The sequence below is a fragment of the Chlorocebus sabaeus genome, chromosome 1, assembly GCF_047675955.1.
Source record: "Chlorocebus sabaeus isolate Y175 chromosome 1, mChlSab1.0.hap1, whole genome shotgun sequence".
Lineage (NCBI taxonomy): Eukaryota > Metazoa > Chordata > Mammalia > Primates > Cercopithecidae > Chlorocebus > Chlorocebus sabaeus.
The window spans coordinates 68828071-68852071 of record NC_132904.1 but is presented as its reverse complement, the minus strand read 5'-3'; the positions used below and the strand labels follow the sequence as shown (position 1 = coordinate 68852071).

General features: G+C 42.5%; 1 protein-coding gene across 2 annotated transcripts in view; it reads left to right on the top strand.

Annotated features, from left to right (window-relative positions):
* The window catches only part of CLPB (ClpB family mitochondrial disaggregase), a 147443-nt gene that overhangs the window by 47561 nt on the left and 75881 nt on the right, over nt 1-24001 (top strand). The window contains exons 4-5 of one of the 2 annotated variants that reach the window (XM_008020023.3): nt 12963-13066; nt 20230-20319. In XM_008020023.3, coding sequence (XP_008018214.1) covers nt 12963-13066; nt 20230-20319 — 194 coding nt within the window. The remainder of the gene's footprint in view (nt 1-12962; nt 13067-20229; nt 20320-24001) is intronic. The other variant, XM_008020024.3, reaches the window with a different exon arrangement.

The window sequence follows — 24001 nt, the reverse complement described above, 5'->3', positions numbered from 1 at the left end:
ACAGTGCTGGGATTACAGGCTTGAGCCACCGCGCCCGGCCCCAGTTTAGATGTCTTAATTCATATGTCTCCTGACTTCTCTCAGTCCAACCATAGGGTCAGGTACATAGTAATAATAACTAACATTCATTGAGCAGTTGTTATGTGTCAGACACTGCTCTAAGCTACTTTATGTGTATTAACACAATGATGAGCTAGATACTCTTATTATCCCTAATAATTATTATGAGGCCACAAAATGGTGGTTTTCTAATTTCATCATTCCTTCTACAATTATTAGTTTTCATTCTATAGTAAGACAAAACTTTCCCTTCTCTCCCATTTACTTATTTATTAATTTTCAATGTGGACTTCAATGGAGAATCTTATTTTACTCAGTGCGTTATAATTATATATAATTAATGGGTTATAATCCATTACTATCATTATTCATTCTGATGCTCTGATCATCCCAGATTTTACAGCCAGTTTTCTTGACTTCTGTGCCATACTACTTCTCTATCAGACATTGTTTTGCAGTGCTTTCAATTAGTTTGCCTATCTGTATCTGCCTTATTATACCCTCTTGGCTTTAAATGTTCTGGGAAATAAGAAGACTGACTAATGCCAATCTTAATGCAAATTGTGTATAAACTGAGAGTAAATAGTCTCCAAATGAGAACCTGACAGACTCTTCTATGAATTAAATATATGAGTTTTAGACAGATTTTAGCTGCTTAGAGACTCTTCTCATTTCTCATTGAAATCTTAATTCATATTCTGGATAAATTACCTTTGAAGGTAATTTTAAAAGTTATTTTAGGTAAGGTGAGTAGGCACAGAAGACTCACTTAACTATATTAAGTCACATATAGAAGAACCACTTCTACGTAGGAGATAGAGTCTGGTTTTGGGCTTATCTGTAAGGACCGTATCTTTGTGTGCATAGAAGTTGGTGGAATTTATTCATTCATTCAGCAAGTAATTGAATCAGGTACCGTGCCTGTTGAAGGTAATGAAATTCAAACCAAATGGTACGTGGGAAACCATTCAACATTACTGGTTACAAATACTAAAAAACTAACCAGGAAGTGAAAACAAACTATAGTTTGGCTTTTTAATAGTTATGATAAGTAATTAGTTTGAAATGCTTACCACTTCTGCTTACAGAAGCATTAGCAGTTTTGAAGGTTAGTAAGCAAAAGATAGACACCCTAAGAGAAAGATGGGCAAAGGACCTTAATAAGGGATTTGTGAAGAAGCAGCACAACTGACTGCTAAACATATATTTTAAAAAATTCATCCTCACTAGTAATCAAGAAATGCAAATTGAAAGAGCAGTGTGATTCTATTTTCTGTTTTCCAGATTGACACATTTCTGGAAAAAAAGAAAAAAAACACTCTATTTTGGTAAAGGAAGGCACAGCAGTTACTCTCATACAGCATACTTTGCTAGTGAAAATAAAAATTAATACAATCTTTTTGTAAAACAACTTAGTAAGATTTACAAAACCCTTAAAATGCTTGTACTTTTTGAAGTAAATTTTATCTCATATGAATTTATCCAAAGGAAATAATCAGAAATATTATGTTATTAATATTTAAAACAATCTTGTTTTATAATAGGGATTGCTTAAATCAAGCATGGAATAGTCTTATAGTGGAATACTATATAGCCATTTAAAACAATGTGGGTTTTTTTTGTTGTTGTTTGAGACGGAGTCTTGCTGTGTTGCCCAGGCTCGATGCAGTGGCGCGATCTTGGCCCACTGCATCCTCCGCCTCCCGGATTTAAGCGATTCTCCTGCCTTAGCCTCCCAAGTAGCTGGGATTACAGACATACACCACCATGCCTGGTTAATTTTTGTATTTTTAGTAGAGACAGGGTTTCACCTTGTTGGCCAGGCTGGTCTCGAACTCCTGACCTCAGGTGATCTGTCTACCTTGGCCTCCCAAAGTGCTGGGATTATAAGCATGAGCTACTGTACCCTGCCAGTAAAACAATGGAATAGACATATAATACATGAAAGGATTTATGTGCATTCAGAGAGAAAGTTTGTACATGATCCCATTTTTATAAATAAAATTATGTATATATCCATTGAAGAAACTGGAAAGATGTTATAGGTTCTAAGACCTTTTCTTCTTTTGATTATCTGTATTTTGTTTTTTTTTTTTTTATAGTGAACATGAGCCCTTTTTTTATTAGAAGGGAAAACAATGTATTAGTGGGAATATTACATAAATAGCAGGAAGAAGAAGGGAAGCTAACATATGGAGCCCCTGCCTCTGGTCATACTCCCTCTTCTCACACAGCCACTGGAGTGATTTTTGTAATTGCAAAGGTTTGGAAGGAAACTTACCAATCTATAAATAGTAGTTAATCTTGGAATTTGGACTAAGGAGATGCATGTAAGGGGAGACCTTTAATGTTCCCATGTGCTTGAGAAGAATGTGTGTTGTACTGCTGTTGGATGGAATGTTCTGTATAGGTCTGTTATATCCATTTAGTCTAAAGCGTAGTTTAAGTCAGATATTTCCTTATTTATTTTCTTTCTGGATAACCTGTCCATTGCTGAAAGTAGGATATTGAAGTCCCTACTGTTTCTGTAGTATAGTTTATCTTTCCCTTCCCATTGATTAATAGTTGCTTTATATATTTAGGTACTGTGATGTTAGGTGCATATGTATTTACAATTGTTATAGTCTCTTGATTAATCGACCCTTTTATTATTATATTATGACCTTCTTTGTCTCTTTATACAGTTTTGACTTAAAGTCTGTTTTATTCCATATGAATCCCGGTACTTCTGCTCTCTTTTGGTTCCCATTTGCATGCCATATTTTTTTCCATTCCTTCATGTTCAATCTGTGTGTGTCCTTATAGGTAAAGTGAGTCTCTTGTAGGTAACATACAGTTGGGTCTTCCTCTTTTTAATCCATTTACATTAAAGGCAATTATTGATAAGTGAGGACTAACTTCTGACATTTTATTGTTTTCTGGTTGTTTTATAGATCCATTGTTCCTCTCTTCCTCTCTTGCTGTCTTCTTTTGTGATTAGGTGATTTTCTTTCTTTTTTTTTTTATTATACTTTATGTTCTAGGGTATATGTGCATAACGTGCAGATTTGTTACATATGTATACATGTGCCATGCTGGTGTGCTGCACCCATTAACTCGTCATTTACATTAAGTATATCTCCTAATGCTATCCCCCCACCCCACAACAGGCCCCGGTGTGTGATGTTCCCCTTCCTGTGTCCAAGTGTTCTCATTGTTCAATTCCCACCTATGAGTGAGAACATGCGGTGTTTGGTTTTCTGTTCTTGCGATAGTTTGCTGAGAATGATGGTTTCCAGCTGCATCCATGTCCCTACAAAAGACATGAACTCATCCTTTTTTATGGCTGCATAGTATTCCATGGTGTATAGGTGCCACATTTTCTTAATCTAGTCTGTCATTGATGGACATTTGGGTTGGCTCCAAGTCTTTGCTATTGTGAATAGTGCCGCAGTAAACATACATGTGCATGTGTCTTTATAGCAGCATGATTTATAATCCTTTGGGTATATACCCAGTAGTGGGATGGCTGGGTCAAATGGTATTTCTAGTTCTAGATCCTTGAGGAATTGCCACACTGTCTTTCACCATGGTTGAACAAGTTTACAGTCCCACCAACAGTATAAAAATGTTCTTATTTCTCCATATCCTCTCCAGCACTTGTTGTTTCCTGACTTTTTAATGATCACCATTCTAACTGCTGTGAGATGGTATCTCATTGTGGTTTTGATTTGCATTTCTCTGATGGCTAGTGATGGTGAGCATTTTTTCATGTGTCTGTTGGCTGCATAAATGTCTTCTTTTGAGAAGTGTCTGTTCATATCCTTTGCCCACTTTTTGATGGGGTTGTTTATTTTTTTTCTTGTAAATTTGTTTGAGTTCTTTGTAGGTTCTGGATATTAGCCCTTTGTCAGATGAGTAGATTGCAAAGATATTCTCCCATTCTGTAGGTTGCCTGTTCACTCATGGTAGTTTCTTTTGCTGTGCAGAAGCTCTTTAGTTTAATGAGATCCCATTTGTCAATTTTGGCTTTTCTTGCCGTTGCTTTTGGTGTTTTAGACATAAAGTCCTTGCCCATGCTTATGTCCTGAATGGTATTGCCTAGGTTTTCTTCTAGGGTTTTAATCTAATATTTAAGTCTCTAATTCATCTTGAATTAATTTTTGTATAAGGTGTAAGGAAGGGATCCAGTTTCAGCTTTCTACTTATGGCTAGCCAGTTTTCCCAGCACCATTTGTCGAATAGGGAATCCTTTCCCCATTTCTTGTTTTTGTCAGGTTTGTCAAAGATCAGATGGTTGTAGATGTGTGGTACTATTTCTGAGGGCTCTGTTCTGTTCCATTGGTCTATATCTCTGTTTTGGTACCAGTACCATGCTGTTTTGGTTACTGTATGTACTATACTGTAGTATAGTTTGAAGTCAGATAGTGTAATGCTTCCAGCTTTGTTCTTTTTGCTTAGGATTGTCTTGGCAATGTGGGCTCTTTTTTGGTTCCATATGAGCTTTAAAGTAGTTTTTTCCAATTCCGTGAAGAAAGTCATTGGTAGCTTAATGGGGATGGCATTGAATCTATAAATTACCTTGGACAGTATGGCCATTTTCACGATATTGATTCTTCCTATCCATGAACATGGAATGTTCTTCCATTTGTTTGTGTTCTCTTTTATTTCATTGAGCAGTGGTTTGTAGTTCTCCTTGAAGAGGTCCTTCACATCCCTTGTAAGTTGGATTCCTAGGTATTCTCTTTGAATCTATTGTGAATGGGAGTTCATTCATGATTTGGCTCTCTATTTGTCTGTTACTGGTGTATAAGAATGCTTGTGATTTTTGCACATTGATTTTGTATCCTGAGACTTTGCTGAAGTTGCTTATCAGCTTAAGGGGATTTTGGGCTGAGACGATGGGGTTTTCTAAATATACAATCATGTCATCTGCAAACAGGGACAATTTGACTTTCTCTTTTCCTAACTGAATACCTTTTATTTCTTTCTCTTGCCTGATTGCCCTGGCCAGAACTTCTAACACTATGTTGAATAGGAGTGGTGAGAGAGGGCATCCCTGTCTTGTGCCAGTTTTCAAGGGGAATGCTTCCAGTTTTTGCCCATTCATTGTGATACTGGCTGTGGGTTTGTCATAAATAGCTCTTACTATTTTGAGATACGTTCCATCAATACCGAGTTTATTCAAAGTTTTTAGTATGAAGGGCTGTTGAATTTTGTCAAAAGTCTTTTCTGCATCTGTTGAGATAATCATGTGGTTTTTGTCTTTGGTTCTGTTTATATGCTGTATTACATTTATTGTTTTGTGTATATTGAACCAGCCTTGCATCCCAGGGATGAAGCCCACTTGATCACGGTGGATAAGCTTTTTGATGTGCTGCTGGATTCGGTTTGCCAGTATTTTACTGAGGATTTTTGCATCAGTGTTCATCAGGGATATTGGTCCTCAATTCCCCTTTTTTGTTGTGTCTCTGCCAGGCTTTGGTATCAGGATGATGTTGGCCTCATAAAATGAGTTAGGGAGGATTCCCTCTTTTTCTATTGATTGGAATAGTTTCAGAAGGAATGGTACCAACTCCTCCTTGTACTTCTGGTGAATTCGTCTGGTCCTGGACTTTTTTTAGTTGGTAGGCTATTAATTATTGCCTCAATTTCAGAGCCTGTTACTGGTCTATTCAGGGATTCAACGTCTCCTGGTTTAGTCTTGGGAGAGTGTATGTGTCCAGGAATTTATTCATTTCTTCTAGGGTTTCTAGTTTATTTGCGTAGAGGTGTTTATAGTATTCTCTGATGGTAGTTTGTAATTCTCTGGGGTCGATGGTGATACCCCTTTATCATTTTTTATTGCGTCTATTTGATTCTTCTCTCTTCTCTTCTTTATTAGTCTTGCTAGTGGTCTATCAATTTTGTTGATCTATTCAAAAAACCAGCTCCTGGATTCATTGATTTTTTTGAAGGATTTTTTGTGTCTCTAGCTCCTTCAGTTCTGCTCTGATCTTAGTTATTTCTTGTCTTCTGCTAGCTTTTGAATGTGTTTGCTCTTGCTTCTCTAGTTCTTTTAATTGTGATGTTAGGATGTCAATTTTAGATCTTTCCTGCTTTCTCTTGTGGGCACTTAGTGCTATAAATTTCCCTCTACACACTGCTTTAAATGTGTCCCTGAGATTCTGGTATGTTGTATCTTTGTTCTCATTGGTTTCAAAGAACATCTTTATTTCTGCCTTCATTTTGTTATGTACCCAGTAGGCATTCAGAAGCAAGTTGTTCAGTTTCCATGTAGTTGAGTGGTTTTGATTTAGTTTCTTAATCCTGAGTTCTAGTTTGATTGCACTGTGGTCTGAGAGATGGTTTGTTATAATTTCTGTTCTCTTACATTTGCTGAGGAGTGCTTTACTTCCAACTATGTGGTCAATTTTGGAATAAGTGTGATGTGGTGCTCAGAAGAGTGTATATTCTGTTGATTTGGGGTGGAGAGTTCTGTAGATGTCTATTAGGTCCAGTTGGTGCAGAATTGAGTTCAATTCCTGGTTATCCTTGTTAACTTTCTGTCTCATTGATCTGTCTAATGTTGACAGGGGGTGTTAAAGTCTCCCATTATTATCGTTTGGGAGTCTAAGTCTCTTTGTAAGTCTCTAAGGAATTGCTTTATGCATCTGGGTGCTCCTGTATTGGGTGCATATATATTTAGGATAGTTAGCTCTTCTTGTTGAATTGATCCCTTTACCATTATGTAATGGCCTTCTTTGTCTCTTTTGATCTTCGTTGGTTTAAAGTCTGTTTTATCAGAGACTAGGATTGCAACCCCTGCGTTTTTTTTTTGTTTTCCATTTGCTTGGTAGATCTTCCTCCATCCCTTTATTTTGAGCCTATGTGTGTCTCTGCACATGAGATGGGTCTCCTGGATACTGCAAACTGATGGGTCTTGACTCTTTATCCAATTTGCCAGTCTGTGTCTTTTAATTGGAGCATTTAGCCCGTTTACATTTAAGGTTAATATTGTTATGTGTGAACTTGATCCTGTCATTATGATGTTAGCTGGTTATTTTGCTCATTAGTTGATGCAGTTTCTTCCTAGCCTCGATGGTCTTTACATTTTGGCATGTTTTTGCAGTGGCTGGTCCCAGTTGTTCCTTTCCATGTTTAGTGCTTCCTTCAGGAGCTCACATAGGGCAGGCCTGGTGGTGACAAAATCTCTCAGCATTTGCTTGTATGTAAAGGATGTTATTTCTCCTTCACTTGTGAAACTTAGTTTGGCTGGATATGAAATTCCGGTTGAAAATTCTTTTCTTTAAGAATGTTGAATATTGGCCCCCACTCTCTTCTGGCTTATAGAGTTTCTGCCGAGAGATCCGCTGTTAGTCTGATGGGCTTCCCTTTGTGGGTAACCCGACCTTTCTCTCTGGCTGCCCTTGACATTTTTTCCTTCATTTCAGCTTTGGTGAATCTGACAATTATGTGTCTTGGAGCTGCTCTTCTCAAGGAGTATCTTTGTGGCGTTCTCTGTATTTCCTGAATTTGAATGTTGGCCTGCCTTGCTAGGTTGGGGAAGTTCTCCTGGATAATATCCTGCAGAGTATCTTCCAACTTGGTTACATTCTCCCATCACTTTCACCTACACCAATCAGACGTAGATTTGGTCTTTTCACATAGTCCCATATTTCTTGGAGGCTTTTTTCATTTCTTTTTACTCTTTTTTCTTTAAACTTCTCTTCTCGCTTCATTTCATTCATTTGATCTTCAATTACTGATACCCTTTCTTCCAGTTGATCAAGTCGGTTACTGAAGCTTGTGCATTTGTCACGTAGTTCTCATGTCATGGTTTTCATCTCTATCAGGTCTTTTAAGGACTTCCCTACATTGGTTATTCTAGTTAGCCATTCGTCAAATCTTTTTTCAAGGTTTTTAGCTTCTTTGTGCTGGGTTCGTACTTCCTCCTTTAGCTCAGAGAAGTTTGATTGTCTGAAGCGTTCTTCTCTCAGCTCATCAAAGTCATTCTCCAAGCAGCTTTGTTCGGTTGCTGGCGAGGAACTGCGTTCTTTTGGAAGGGGAGAGGCGCTCTGGTTTTTAGAATTTCCAGCTTTTCTACGCTGCTTTTTCCCCATCTTTGTGGTTTTATCTACCTTTGGTCTTTGATGATGGTGACATACAGATGGGGTTTTGGTGTGGATGTCCTTTCTGTTTGTTAGTTTTCCTTCTAACAGTCAGGACCCTCAGCTGCAGGTCTGTTGGAGTTTGCTTGAGGTTCAGTGCAGACCCTGTTTGCCTGGGTATCAGCAGCGGAGGCTGCAGAAAAGTGAATATTGCTGAATGGCTAATGTTGCTGTCTGATCGTTCCTCTGATAGCTTCGTCTCAGAGGTGTACCTGGCCATGTGAGGTGTGAGGTGTGAGGTGTCAGTCTGCCCCTAGTGGGGGATGTCTCCCAGTTAGGCTAATCGGGGATCAGGGACCTACTTGAGCAGGCAGTCTGTCTGGTCTCAGATCTCAGACTCCATGCTGGGAGAACCACTACTCTCTTCAAAGCTGTCAGACAGAGACATTTACATCTGCAGAGGTTTCTGCTGCCTTTTGTTTGCCTATGCCCTGTCCCCAGAGGTGGAGTCTACAGAGGCAGGCAGGCCTCCTTGAGCTGCAGTGGGCTCCACCCAGTTCGAGCTTCCCAGGGACTTTGTTTACCTACCTAAGCCTCAGCAGTGGCGGGCGCCCCTCCCCCAGCCTTGCTGCTGCCTTGCAGTTAGATCTCAGACTGCTGTGCTAGCAATGAGGGAGGCTCCATGGGCATGGGACCCTCTGAGCCAGGCGCAGGATATAATCTCCTGGTGTGCTGTTTGCTAAGACCCTTTGTAAAGCACAGTATTAGGGTGGGAGTGACCCGATTTTCCAGGTGTTGTGTGTCATGGTTTCCCTTGTCTAGGAAAGGGAATTCCCTTCTCCCTTGTGCTTCCTGGTTGAGGTGGTGCCTTGGGCTCTCGCTTGTTGGGCTGCACCCACAGTCCTGCACCCACTGTCTGACACTCCCCAGTGAGATGAATCTGGTGCCTCAGTTGGAAATGTAGAAATCACCCATCTTCTGTGTCGCTCATGCTGGGAGCTGGAGGCTGGAGCTCTTCCTATTTGGCCGTCTTGGAACTGACCCCCCATTAGGTGATTTTCTTTAGTAGTATACTTATATTCTTTACTTTTTACCTTTTATGAATCTACTTTAGGCTTTGCTTTGTGGTTACTTTACACTTATTCCACACCCGCCACAAACATATTCTGTATTTTTAGTGTCACAATTTACATATTTTGTATTATATATCCCTTAACAAATTATTGTATCTATTATTATTTTTAGCAGTTTTGTATTTTGACCTTAATACTAAAGATAAAAGTGATTTACTTACCACCATTTACAGTATCGTGGTATTCTGAATTTGACTATGTGCTTACCATTACCAGTGAGGTTTATCGGGTGTTTTGTTTGTCTGTTTTGAGATAGAGTCTCATTCTGTCACCCAGGCTGGAGTGCAGTGGTTGATCTTAGCTCACTACAATCTCTGTCCCCCAAGCTCAAGTGATTTTCCTGCCTCAGCTTCCCAAGTAGCTGAGACTACTGGCATGTAACACCATGCCTGGCTAATGTTTGTATTTGTCCGTTTTTGGTGGAGATGGGGTTTCAGCATGTTTCTCAGGCTTCCAGTGAGTTTTATACTTTCGTGTTTTTGTGTTGCTAATTAGCGTCCTTTTCTTTCAACATGAAGCACTCTCTTTAGCATTTCTTGTAAATTTATCACCATCAGACCTGTCTAAGAAATATAAGACAGGTCTCGTGGTGATAAACTCCCTTGGCTTTTATTTCTCTGGGAAAGTCTTTATCTTTCCTTGATTTCTGAAGAATAGTTTTGCTGGGTATAGTCTTCTTAGTTGACAGGGTTTTTTTTCATTCAACATTTTGAATTTATCATCCTGTTCTCTCCTGGCCTATAAGATTTATAATGTGAAATCCACTGTCAGCCTTATTGGAAGTCCCTTATATATTACTTGCTTTTTTGCTCTCACTGCTTTCAGAATCCTTCTTTGTCTTTAATTTTTGATAGTTTAATTATAATATGTCTTGGTGTAGTCTTATTTGGACTGAATCTTATTGGAAGCCATTTGTCTTCCTATTTTCAAATAGCTCATTTTTGAGTTCACATATTCTGTCTTCTGCTTTTCAGTTCTGCTGTTGATGCTCTATATTGCAGTTTCATTTGATTCATTATATTTTTCGGCTCCAGGATTTCTTTTGATGTTTTTTAAAAACATAATTTCAATCTCTTAAATTTGTTTGGAATATTTATTGTTTTCCTGATTTTGCTAAATTGTTTCTCTATATTTTCTTAATGTTTGCTAAACGTTCTTAAAACAATTATTTTGAATTATTTGTGAAGCAGGTTATGAATATCCATTTCTTTAGGGTTGGTTACTGGTCCTTCATTTTGTTCTTTGGGTGGGATCAAGTTTCCCTGATTGTTCTTGATTCTTGCGGCCATGCTTTGGTGTCTGAACATGTGAAAAAGTGGGGACTTACTCCAGTCTTTGCAGATTGGCTTTGCCTGGGAAAGCCCTTCATCATTCAGCCTGTCCAGAGATTCGGGACAGGCTGTCTTGTGTGGTTCATGAATGAGCTTGGTGCTAGAGTCCTCAGGCAGGCTGGCCTGGTGCGTAGGTCAGCAGGTGAGCTGACCCGGTGCCTGGGTCCTTAGGGTTGAGCTTGGAGCCTGGTGCCATTGGAGTGGACCTGTTGATTGGGACCACAGGGGTGGGCCTAGAGCCTGTATCTGTGGGGGCCAGCCTGAAGCCTAAGTACACAGGGACTGACCGTGTGATGGGATAGGCCTTAAGCCTGAATCTGCAGGGAATGGTTAGTCATTGGGATTGACCTGGCACCTGTGTCCAAGTGGATGGGCCTGGAGCCTGAGTCCACAGGGGTTGGTCTGGTATTGGAGCAGACCTGGAGCCTTAGTTTATGGGGATTGGGCCTGGGCCCTGGGTCCACAAGGGCTGGCCTGGAATGTGGGTATATAGGGATGGTCCTGGAGTCTCAGTCCATGGGGGCCAGGCTGTTACTGGCATCTATCGGAGTGGGTCTGGACCTCAGATCTGCTGGAGCAGGCCTAGACTTTGGGTTCACTGAAGTCTGTGGCGTGGGGACTGGCCTGGAGCCTGGGCTGGCCTGTTCCTGGGCAGGCACGGAGCCTGGGTCTGTGGGTGATGGTCTAGAGCCTGGATATGCAGTACTGCTCCAGAGGGTGTAGGTCTGGGAGGGCTAGCCTGGGTACTAGGGCAATGAGGGCCAGCCTGTGACCTGGGTCCACGGGGGCTATCCTGGAGTCTGGATTTGTGGGAGCCAGCTCAGTACTGGGTCTACTGGGATGGGCCTGGGGGCTGCTAGAGCTGGCCTGAAATGTGGGGCCACAGGGACTGGTGTGAAACTGAGCAGGCCTAGAGCCTGTGTCTGCAGGTGCTGGCCCAGTGCCTGAGGCCAGGGGTACTGACCTGGTGCTAGGGCAGGCCTAAAGCTCTGGACTGTGTGGACTAACTTGGCTGTGGGCTGGGCTGGGGCCTGGGGTGGACCTGGAGGCTGGGTCTGCTGGTATAGGCCTGATAACTAAGGCTGTCAGGCCGACCTGGTGCTAGGGCAGACCTGAAGCCTGGATTCATGCCCCAGCTAGTTCTGGGGGAAGTCTAGAGCCCTGGGCCACCAAGGCTACCCTGGTTCTAGGATGGGCCTAGAGATTGAATCTGCAAGGCGGGCCTGAAGCCTGAGACTGTAGGGGCTGGGCTCGTGTTAGGGTGGGCCCAGAGCCCATGACTGCTGGGGCTGGCCTGGCACTAGGGCCAGAGTCTGGGGCTGCTAAGGTCGGTCTGGCTAGGAGGCAGATCTGGAGCCTGGGGCTGTGGGGTATGTCCTGGCACCAGGGAGGCTAGAGGCTTAGTCTGAGGGTAACCACCAGGATTTTGGGAGCCTTCCAGGCACTGAGTTTTACTGGGGTGGGCCTGGATTCAGGGTCCAAGGCAAAGTCCAGCCCTCACTTCCCTCTTCTGCCCCCATGAGTGTAACTCTCTCCATGTGTACCGCCTGGAGTTGGGGGAGGGGTGATATGGGTAAGGGGAAACTGTCTTCCTACTCTCTGTAGGTAACCTTTTCTTTACCCCTGTGCTATGCTCAGGTGCTGTAATCTCTCATTTGGTTTACTTAGCTCTTGTGAAGGTATTTTTGCCTGTGGATAATTGTTCAAATTGATGTTTCTGCTGGGGAGCAAGTGCTGGGGAGTCCTGTTCTGCCATCTTGCTGATGATACCGTAAGGGTTTTCTTGATCCTGTTTCTTGTTCTGCTGCACATTTCTCCTGTAATAACCTTTATCACACTTTGAGCTGTAACTTTATACCTAATTATTGGTTTTCTCAGCAGACTGGCCCTAGTTCCTTGAGGTCACAGACCTCAGCAGCTGGAACAGGGACTAGAACATGGTAGGCATTTGATAAGTAATTGTTGGATAAACAGTTTGTATTTTATAACTGTGGAAACTGGGCCTTAGAAAGGTGTTAAGTAACTTGTCCCAAGCTTCTCAGCTGGTAAGTTTCAGAGGCTGCTGCCTTTTTTTTTTTTTTTTTTAATGAAGTTTCACTGTGTTGCCCAAACTGGTCTTGAACTCCTGGACTCAAGTAATCCTCCCGTCTTGGCCTCCCAAAGTGCTGGGATTACAGTCATTATTCACTGCATCCAGCTAAGATTTCCTATCCCTGCCTTTCCTATCCTTGTCTTTTACACTCCCAGAGTTCATGGTTTTTTTTCCACTGTATCACTCACATGAGTCCCCACACATGCTTCCAGATCTGGGTCTGTACCTCCTGGGCCTTTCTTGCTTTTGACACTTCTGTCTTTGTGCTTTCTTCTAGTGTGGTCCAGGTCCTGCTTGCTGCTGGGGCTGATCCAAACCTTGGAGATGATTTCAGCAGTGTTTACAAGACCGCCAAGGAACAGGGAATCCATTCTTTGGAAGGTAAGTGTGGGCTGTCCTGCTTCTCTGAGAGCTCTCCTCTTGTGTCTTTCATGCAGTCTTGCTCTGTGGTGTCAGCTCTACCAGCAACTCAGAGTGAAAGCCTGTGTGTTCTTTACCTCTGTGGACTCATGAAGAATTCAAAGGGCTTGGAACAGCTGCTTTTCACAGTCCCTTGGCTCTAACTTTATGTCACTTTAGAAGAAGTCTTGGGGAAAGAAATAGAGGCCTGATTTCATGACCTAATTGGGGGTAGGAAGTACATTTCAACTGATGTTTTCCCGAAAGTGCTTCAGCCTGTAGAGCTGCAGATGAGTGGACAACGGAGCACCTTTCAGTAAAATAATTAAGGCAACTGCGTGGAATGTGGATTTGTTCCTCTCCTATTTCCTGCAGACTTACCTTGCCCCATTCCTGCCCCAGAACTAGACAACAGCCTTACTGGATTCCTCAGCCTCAGAATTCCCTAAATAATACTACTCTGAATACTGCTTTTCCTCCCTCGTAAATGTAAAATGCAATCGTGTCTCTGGGACTATCCCCTCAGCTTGCTCTATGATCTAGGACAAATAGTGGACCTTCTCTGTGCCTTGATGTCTATCCTTATAAAATGAGGTCATCGTCAGTGCCTTCTCTGGGATATCTGGGATGTTGTGTTGGTGGTGGTTTGAACTTCAGAATGAAGAGACTGTGGGGTGAGTCTTGGAGACTGAATGTGCAAGGTGGGTGTTTGAGTTTGCACTAGGGCTTGATCATGTGTCTGTTAGAGGGTACCTCAGCAAGTCAGTCTATGTTGTGTCTGGTGAGTACTTCATCCAAAGTGGGGTTGAAAAAAAAGCTGTTTGCTTTGGCTGCAGTCAGAAATGAGTATTTTACATTTGAGCTTTTGTTTATCCAGACTGTCCCCACTGCTTTCCCCTTGTCCTGGACCATTCACAGAGGCTGAGATCCCTCTGAGATTGCCAGCAACAGGGTGGCTGAGCAGTGGCTGCTTTAGTGTTAGCAGTGATGCCAGGAGGACAGACAGCCTCTCTGACTACCCGAGAGCCAGAACATTGACCTAGGGGGAAGTTCAGCCAAGGGGAGCAGTATGCTCAGCCTTCAGAGCTGTAAGGCCGCGAGACTGACATGGTATGTGGTAACTCAGAGTAGCAGTGTTGTTGCCGCCCCAGGGAGAAGGTTTCTCAAATCAGTGGCATGAGAGGAGTATCCAAGAGCATTAAGGCATTGCTGCCCAGGTAAAGTGTGAAGTTACCCTCTTCCTTCCCTTTCACCTCTCTAAACCTAGTCCTTCTCTTAAGGCTCCATTGCTAACACTAGATCCTCCACAAAGGCTTCCCTGTCCTTGACAATAGTTGCAACCTGCCCTCAGCTGCTCTTTTGAATGTTCTCTAGATCTTGGCCTTTTGTGTGGTTATTTGAACTCTCATCTACCCATATGTCCTTTCTTTCCTCCTCATGTGCAGGCCACAATCTTTGTGTCCTTGGATTCCCCACTGAGCTGGAGGAATTGTGTTTATGTTTTAAACAGAGAATTTCATGAGTACCCCCTTGCCCTCTATTTGCAGCCTGATATGTGGGGACTCAGCTTATGGGCTATCCTCTTCTCATTCAGGCGCAGCATTGCAGTGCTCAGCTCTGTCTTCAGTTTAGGTGCTAATATGGTTTGGCTGTGTCTCTATTCACATCTCAACTTGAATTGTATTTCCCGGAATTCCCATGTGTTGTGGGAGGGACCTAGTGGGAGGTAATTGAAACATGGCGGCCAGTCTTTCCCATGCTATTCTTGTGATAGTGAATAAGTCTCTTGAGAGCTGATGGGTTTGTTAGGGGTTTCCCCCTTTTGCTTCATCCTCATTTTTCTCCTGCCGCTGCCATGTAAGAAGTGCCTTTTACCTTCTGCCATGATTCTGAGGCCTCCCCGGCCATGTAGGACTGTAAGTCCAATTAAACCTCTTTTTGTTCCCAGTTTCAGGTATGTCTTTATCAGCAGTGTGAAAATGAACTAATACAGGTGCTCTCACCAAAAAGCAAAGTGGAGCATTTGTTGAGAGGGCAGGGCCAGGTAGACAGGAGGGGATTCTTTTGAGTGCCTTCTCATCTGCTGTCAGGATTCTAGCAGGGCTCATTAAACGTTTTTTTTATTTCACAGAATCTCAGAGCTATGAAGCCATCTATCTAGTCCAACTTCTGCTCTCACACTGGTCTCCACGATGTACATTCATGTTTTGTTTTGCTTTTTTGAGACGGAGTCTCGCTCTGTCGCCCAGGCTGGAGTGCAGTGTCGAGATCTCAGCTCACTGCAAGCTCCACCTCCTGGATTCACACCATTCTCCTGCCTCAGCCTACCCAGTAGCTGGGACTACAGGCGCCCACCACCACGCCTGGCTAACTTTTTGGATTTGGCCCAGAGGCTGTAGTTTGCCAACCCTGCTCCACATGATTTTTTTTTTGCATTCCTAGTTCAAGGTTACATAATTTATTTTTCTTAGTTTTTTTTTCTTTCTTCTTTTCTTTTCTCTTTTCTTTTCTTTTCTTTTTCCTGGCCAACCTCTGGATTATTTTTAACTCTTATGCCAGACAGCCTACATTCTGGGTAGGTAGGTAGATAGAGAGAGATAGACAACAAAAATATTTGAAAAGGCTATCATGTCCGCTTATGAAATAACAATTAAAATATTAACCATCTCTTCTTATTTCATATGATCTGCAAATTTAGTAGTAGGCTTTCTGTGGATTCACTTATTTATTCAAAAGTATTTATTGATCACATTCCTGTGTACCAGGTAGTGTTTTAAGCACTGATGAGTTAGACAGACAAGATCCCCTGCCATCATGCTCTTACTTGGATTAAAATGTTTATAAGGACTTTATTAAATACAGAGTCCTAGAGCACATGATCAAGATAATTTTGATGCATTATTCAGCATTCTCAGGTGTAATTCTATCAACTTTCATTCTTTTCCATCCTCCATTCCTCTGCTTTGTTCACAAAATTTTAAGAGCTTTTTCCCCAGATTTCTTGCTAAAATTAAAATGTTTCTAGCATTTGTCTTATTTTCTTGTCTAATAACCCTTTCCAGAAAAGGAAATCAGGTTATTCTGGCATATTGATTTATTGTTCTTAGGGAACCCATACTGGTACCCAGTAATTACCCAAGTGTTTAAGAACTGGTACAACATGCTGGGCACCGTGGTTCACACTTGTAGTCCCAGCACTTTGGGAGGCTGAGGCAGGCAGATCACATGAGGCTAGGAGTTCAAGACCAGCCTGGCCAACATGGCAAAACCCCGTTTCTACTAAAAATACAAAATTTAGCCAGGTGTGGTGGTGCATGCCTGTAGTCCCAGCTACTCAGGAGGCTGAGGCACAAGAATCACTTGAACCCAGGAGTCAGAGGTTGTAGTGAGCTGAGATCACGCCACTGCACTCCAGCCTGGGTGACAGAGCAAGACCCTGTCTCAAAACAAAAACAAAAACAACCAACTGTTTAAAAAATAATAATAACATCCTAGAAGTTTGTCAGGAATCATTGATAAACTCACTGTGGCTTGCAAGATCTACCTCTCCACCTTTTTTTTTTTTTTTTCTTAATTCTAGATTACTTTTGTCTGCCACAGTTTTCTGGCAGCTGGCTTTATTTTCCTGGGTGTATCGGTTTAGATGTGGCATGCCGTCCAACTTAGTGCACTGAACGTTCTGACTTGGACCTGGATAGTGATAGTGCTTTAGAATCATCTCAGGGCTCTTCTCTCTCATCAGCCTCAGCCTTTAGCTTCTTCTTAACCATGTCTTTCCTTTTTCTGTTTAAGGAAACCTCATTTTTTTTAGCCATTCAGCCAATATGTATTGACTGCCAATTGTATGCAAGACACCATACCCAGCTCTGATTCATTCTCATGGATGAAATACAAACAAAAGAATCCTGTAGTTCTCTTATTTTTGTATTGGATTGACTTTTTCATGAAAAATTACCTGACTTGTAGGGATGGGTAAGGAAGGTAGAGTAGAACAAGAGCTGTAATTCCCTTTCCCTCGAGTGTGTCTAGGCAAATTCACAGGAAGGTCACAAGCTCAGGAAAGTTGGACAGTCCTTCACTATTATAGTAGACTATGGAGTCAGTGCTAAGTCCAAGAAGTTCACTAAATTTCTAATGGATATTTCTGTGGCCCTTGGCCTGCAGTTAGTACTGAAGAAAGGTGTAGTTTGTGGCTTTGGAAAGACCTCTCTAACCTCCAATGATACATTCCTTTTCTTCTGTATTAGTATTGTTGTGAATATCAAGAGATAAAATGTGTGATGTGTGGATTGTAAAGTGCTCTACAGTTGTAATTGCTTATTGGTTTCATTTATGTATAATTCAGCATGTTCTTACTGAATGTCAGGCACTCTGCCAGTTGCTAGGATTATATAAATGATTATACATAGTCTAGCCCCTCAACAGTGCTCCCAGTCATTTACAGAGACAAGCCTGTAAACAAGGAATCACAATGCAGAGTGATAAATGCAGTGGTAGCTGTACAAATATGTAGGCAGCACTGATGTAAGTAGTGGTGAGCTCCACCTGAGAAGTGAGCAGACTGGTGTCTGGGAAGTATCACAGGGTAAGTGACCTTGAATTGGGTCTTAAGGATGAGTTGGAGATTGCCAGGAAAGCTAAGAGGGATGGACCTTCCAGACAGAGGGAACAGTGTATGCAGAGGCGTTGGGTGGGGGTTAGGGAATGACAGCAGGTGGAATCATCTGCTGCAGGATTGAGGAGAACAACAAGAAATAAGGCCAGAGAGTGAAGAAGGTTACACATGGGAAGGACCTTGTAAGGCAGTTCTAGGGAGCTCATTCTCTATTCTGAAGGCCGTTAAAGGATTTTAAGCAGGACAATGTCAAATTCACACTTGCATTTTAGATGGACCATTCTGACAGGGTAGAAGAGGAATTGGAGGGGAAAGATTATCAATGGTTCTTGACTTTTTAGGGATAATGGACTCCTTTGGGAATCTGATAAGAAGCTATGCTCCTGTCCTCCAAAAATACATTTAAAATATCTGGAGATTCCTAAAGGTGATCTTTGGGAATACAGTAAATAGATGTTAGCAGAATATTAGAAGATTGAGTACTCAGTGGATTGTGAGAACTGATGGAAAAGGAGGTATGCATGGTGATACCTCAGTTTCTAGTTTGAGTAAATAGTTAGATATGTGGGTCTGGAGAGCTCAAAGGAGTAGTTTGGCAGGAGACAGGGATTTAGGAGTATTTTCCATTTGCTTGGGAGTTAAAACAATGGATGTGACCGAAATTGCCCAATGAAAGTAAAGTGAGGGGGTGGTAGGAGAACAAGTCCTTTACTCAGGATACCAGCATTTAAGGTGTGAGCAGGAAAGAGGATCCAGGCAAGAAAACTAAAAGATATCAAAGATGCTTTGTGTCCGTTTTACCTGCTGAGAACAGACACAGCCTAGGGAGGAAAGAAACTTCTTTGCCATCCTTGCTGAGACTTTGTCATTGGTTATGCCATTCCTAGTTTCACTCTTCTCCTGTGTCATGTGAGCATTGCTCTTTAGCAAGAAGCCTACTCAGCTGGGTCCACTTTTGTCAACGTTGGTGTTTCTGGGTAGAGGGCAGTCTTACTGGTTCAGGTAACCCAAGGGTGCTTGGTATGGAAATCTTGTTGGCCTGATTGTTCTTTCCTTTCTCTCCAGCCCTCAGAGTGGCATCTTCAGAGGCACATTGGTGTCCTAGAGAAAGTTTGGGCTTCAGTACCAGATATCTGAATGATTCATCTAAGCTCTGTTACTCACTAGATATGTGATCTTGAGTAAATGACTTACAGTCTCTGAATTTCAGTTTTCTCATCTGTAACGTAGTAATAACAATACCCATCTTATAGGGTTGTTAGGATGATTAGAGATAATCATATATATATTTAAAGCACAGTGACATTTAATGCAGAATTTCTCTGTGGAGATGGGTTTTGGCAAAGTGTAAAGCAGGAAGCCTGCCTGGGAGATACCTCACCACTCAAGGGGTACTAACAGCTGAGATATCTGCCCATCATGGATTCCGTAAAGGGGATTCTTGCCATGAGTCATTGGATTATCTGGCCTCCAGTACCCCTGTCTGCCGTGTGATTTCTAATGTTCTTAAAGCTCTAGGCTCACTATCAGAGCAAGTAATGTTCTTTTGTTTTGTTTTGTTTTTTTGTTTTTGAGACAGAGTTTCGCTCTTATTGCCCAGACTGGAGTGCAATGGCACGATCTTGGCTCATTGTAACCTCTGCCTCCTGGGTTCAAGCGATTCTCCTGCCTCAGCCTCCAAAGTAGCTGGGATTATAGGTACCACCACCACGCCTGGCTAATTTTTATTTTTATTTTTATTTTTATTTTACTAGTATTTTTAGTAGAGATGGAGTTTCACCATGTTGGCCAGGCTGGATTCTAACTCCAAACCTCAGGTGATCCACCCACCTCGGCCTCCCAAAGTGCTGGGACTACAGGCGTAAGCCACTGCACCCAACGTAATATTCTTAAAAGAAGTGGAATTTGAGTTGGGCTTTGGAGGATGAAAATGACGGGGAAGAAGAAAAAAGCAGAGGGCACAGCTTAGAATGTCTGTGAGATGGAATAAATGTGGAGAGAAGTATGAGGATCATAGCTGTTCCTCTGCCAACCTATTCCCTGATCTCGACCACATTCCATTCAGTGCCTTGAGCCCTACCCATGCCCACTCCAGGAGCGTTCCACTTGTGGCTGGCTGATGGGTGGGGGCCCTAATCCTCAGATGGAGGAGGTAATAAATTAGTGGTAACAGTAAACAAGTCACCCAGCCCGGGATGCCGCTGGCTGCTTATAAGTAACTGTTATAAACATTGGGTGTCTGGGGCTGTCAGAAATGCAAGCAAGCATTTTGAGTGCCTCTCATATGTACAATTAAAACAATAAAACACGGCAGAAACGCAGCCAGAGCGGGCTATAAATCAGCTTCTCTTCTCAGCTCCAAGTGGCAGCTGAATAAAGATGAGTGGGGCAGAAGCTGGGTTGGCATAGGGCCCTTCTGGGGGTAGAGGACTTGGACCAACCCCACCAGCCTGAGTGCCCCATTCCCACAGCTCCAGGGTCTGCAGGGCCTGGCCTGCTCCAGCTGACCTCCCCATCTCTGTGTCTTCAGATGGGCGACAGGACGGTGCAAGCCGGCACATCACAAACCAGTGGACAAGTGCCCTGGAGTTCAGGAGATGGCTAGGACTCCCTGCTGGCGGTAATGGAACTGCTCTGTATAATATTTCTCCCCCTCCCCAGTACATGCCAAGGATGGTCTCATCTGACTATCTTTTTTACTCAGTATAAGTTAACTACCCAGCACCCACTGTGTGCCCAGCCTCACCAAGCATAGCAGAGAGAATGCATGCCCTTGGAGAGCAAAAACTCAGCTGAGAACAATAAGGCTCCCAAGGAAATAAGAATCCCCTAGAGAGCTTGTTAACACAGGTTCCTGGACCCTCCCCTCAGATTCTGATTGAGTATGTCTGGGGTGGGACCCGAGGTTTTGCATTTCTAATAGGCTCCGACCCTTTGGAAAGCATGATCTAGACTACAGGTATTAGTTGTGGTCTTGTGCTTGAACTGCTTAAAAAACTAATCTGGGCCTTCACCTCCCTACTAGAGATCTTATTTTGCCACTTTAAACTTCACTCCTAGAGAGGCTGTGTGTTTAAGCTATGGTATTATATGTGTGCAGAACACTAAATAGCTCTGACACCTGGAGCGATTTTCTATACCTGCCAGAGGCACTGTCTCCTTATTTGTAAAAGAAAGGTTATTGGGAGAGTTAGAGGTAATATGGTACATTTACCCCAAACCTAAACCCTAGAACATAGAAGAAATTCTGTGAATGTAAACCTCTGTTTCTACATCCTCCTCCTCATTATACTCTTAACGGAATGTCAGTCTTTGACACAGCCTTCCAAACGCTTTTCTCTGGTAGCAAACTATTACCCTCAAAGAGCCAAATAGTGTTTAGAGTCCAAGGAATGGCTTAGCCATTACCTAATTGTGTGACCTTGGCAATTCTTTTTTGCTCTCTGAGCTTGATTTTCTCATCTGTAGAGAATATTTCCTACACCATAGGCTTATTGTAAGGCCCAAATTGGAGGACTTATGAAAGCGCTTGAGAAAATACAAGGCATTATGCAAATATAAGGTGCTTGCAAGAACAGTAATTAGTAATAATAAAGACTTAAGACATTACCAAGACAATATTTGACAAAGGGTCCAGTCAGAGGTACAGATAGCAAGGACCGTAAGAGCTTAGAGAAGAGAATCTCTGACTGAAGAAGTCAAGGAAATAAAATGACATTTGAGCCTCAAAGTATCGGAAGGTTTTGGACAGCTGTATGGAGGGTTGACAGGTGGGTGCAATTGAATGTGAGTAGAGAAGGGGTGTGCTATGTTCAAAACATACAGAGTGGTCGAGTGTGGTGGCTCATGCCTGTAATCCCAAGACTTTGGGAGGCTGAAGCAGAAGGATTGCTTGAACCCAGGAGTTCAAGACCAGCCTGGGCAACATTGTGAAACCCCGTCTCTACACAACTTTTATTTTATTTTATTTTATTTTATTTTATTTTATTTTATTTTATTTTATTTTTTATTTTATTTTATTTTTGAGACAGAGTCTTGCTGTGCCGCCCAGGCTGGAGTACAGTGGCATGATCTCAGCTCACTGCAACCTCCACCTCCTGGGTTCAAGCAGTTCCCATGCCTCAACCTCCTGAGTAGTTGGGATTACAGGCATGTGCCACCATGCCCGGCAACTTTTTTGTGTTTTAGTAGAGATGGGGTTTCACCATGTTGCCCAGGCTGGTCTTGAACTCCTGAGCTCAGGCGATCTGCCCGCCTCGGCCTCCCAAAGTGTCAGGATTAGTAATGAGCCACCATGCCCTGCCCAATATTTTTTTTTTAATTAGCCAGGTATGTGCCTGTGGTCCCAACTACTCAGGAGGCTGAGACAGGAGGATTGCCTGAGCCCAGGAGATCAAGGCTGTAGTAAGCCATGGTCACGCCACTGCACTCCAGCCTGGGTGATAGAGCAAAACCCTGTCTCAAAAAACAAAAAAACCACTCAGATATGAGAAACAGAAAAATTATGTTTCACGCTGGTAGGTGAACATGTTAGGGTGAAGCATGCACACAGCAGAAGATTCATCTTAGAGAGTGATGAGCAATAAAGATGCAACATTAGTAGACTAGGGCCAGATGAAGACTCTTGGACTTTATCCTTTAGACAGAGAAGAGCCTTGAAGGTCCTAAAGGAGAGGGCACTGGAGGAATTGATGCCTTTCAGGATAGAGAAACAGAGGGAGGTGATAATGAGATGACAATGGTGATAGCTGCAAGGGTAGCAGATAATATTGATTGATACTTACTTTGTATTCACAGTAACCCTATAATATAGGTAGCAACCCTATAATAAAGGCAACTGAGGCAGAGTGAGGCTGTCAAATGCCAGCAGAACTATCTCCTGCTCTTATATAAGACCCAACAACCATATCAGCCTGCATCTGCCCACAGCTTAGTCAGCTCAGATCTCTGGCTTGTCCAAAGGCTTGGGAATCTGCCAGGCCAAAGGCTGTGTGGGCAATTTATTATTTTTAATAATGTCACAGCCCCTTCCTCATCCTTGTCCAGGCTCACTCAGAGCCTTGTCACACTCCGTGGCCAATGTTTCTACATGTCATTTCTCCATAGTTCTGGTTCTGGCCACCATAGAGTTACCAGGATACATTCTGGCCAACTGCATGATTAAATGAATCAGCCAGTTAGGTTGATTATTTCCATCCTTTTAGCCCTCCAAACTCTGTGTGTGTGTGTGTGTGTGTGTGTGTGTGTGTATCTGTCTGTGTCCTAGGAGAGAGAGATAGACTAGTTGACATGTTTTATTAAACAGAATAAATTTGATGCATTTACAAAAATAAGAAAAAACAGAATTGGGTGGCAATGAACTAGTCTTATGATTTTTAACCGATTTACATATTTTGTGTATAAATATTTTTTCATCAAAAGTTCCAAATCAGGGATGGGTCCCACACACCACACAAAATATATTAGAGACATTTATATGGATAGCAGGAAGGGAGACAGAGGGCTGAAATTTTCCAGGCACCTAGTGATTGATAGGGGCTGAGGCTCCCCCTGACGCTTTATTGAGTTTCCGATGATTATCTCTCGCTGAGACATTTTTTACAGATGACGGTCGAGCTGTCACAATGGACCATGGGGGAAAAAAACCCAACAATAATAACACTTTAATCTTTTTACTGCACTGCTCCCTAGTATCTCAGATTCATCTTCCCTGACGCACGCAGTTCATTATTCTGCCCCTCCCTGGATGGGAAATAAAGGAAAATATATATATATGTAGACACACTTACCCACATACATACACACACAGACTATATAAAAGAGACCACCTCAGAACCAGAGAGGGGCAGAATTTATTGTTCTTTTTGCAAGTATTGAGGTTTATTAGTAGAGATGCTGGGTTGGCTTGGAATTGGCTATTAATTACAGCATTTTGTATTTGTTTTTTATTGCGAGTTTTTAATATCTTGAAGAAAAGGCAGAGGAGAGGCAAGCAGGTGTAGAGATGGGGAACACAGAGGAACCAAGTTTGACCAACCGAGTAGCATATCTGCCGAGAGGCAAAGAGCTGCCACCTTCTTCTTGTTGCCAGCCCTGCCCCAGAGAATCCGTGGAGCTCGAAGAATGCTGCTTTGGATAGGATGGGGGTGGGAGAGGAGGGGGAAGAGGGTGACCTCAGGGTACTTATAGGACAAATCTAAGGGAATCTGGATACTTGTGAGCATGTCACTACTCTGAGAGTTAGGAGAGGTAGGAAGTAGAGAAGGTTAAAACAGAGTTTTGATGGGTCTGTAGATAACCAA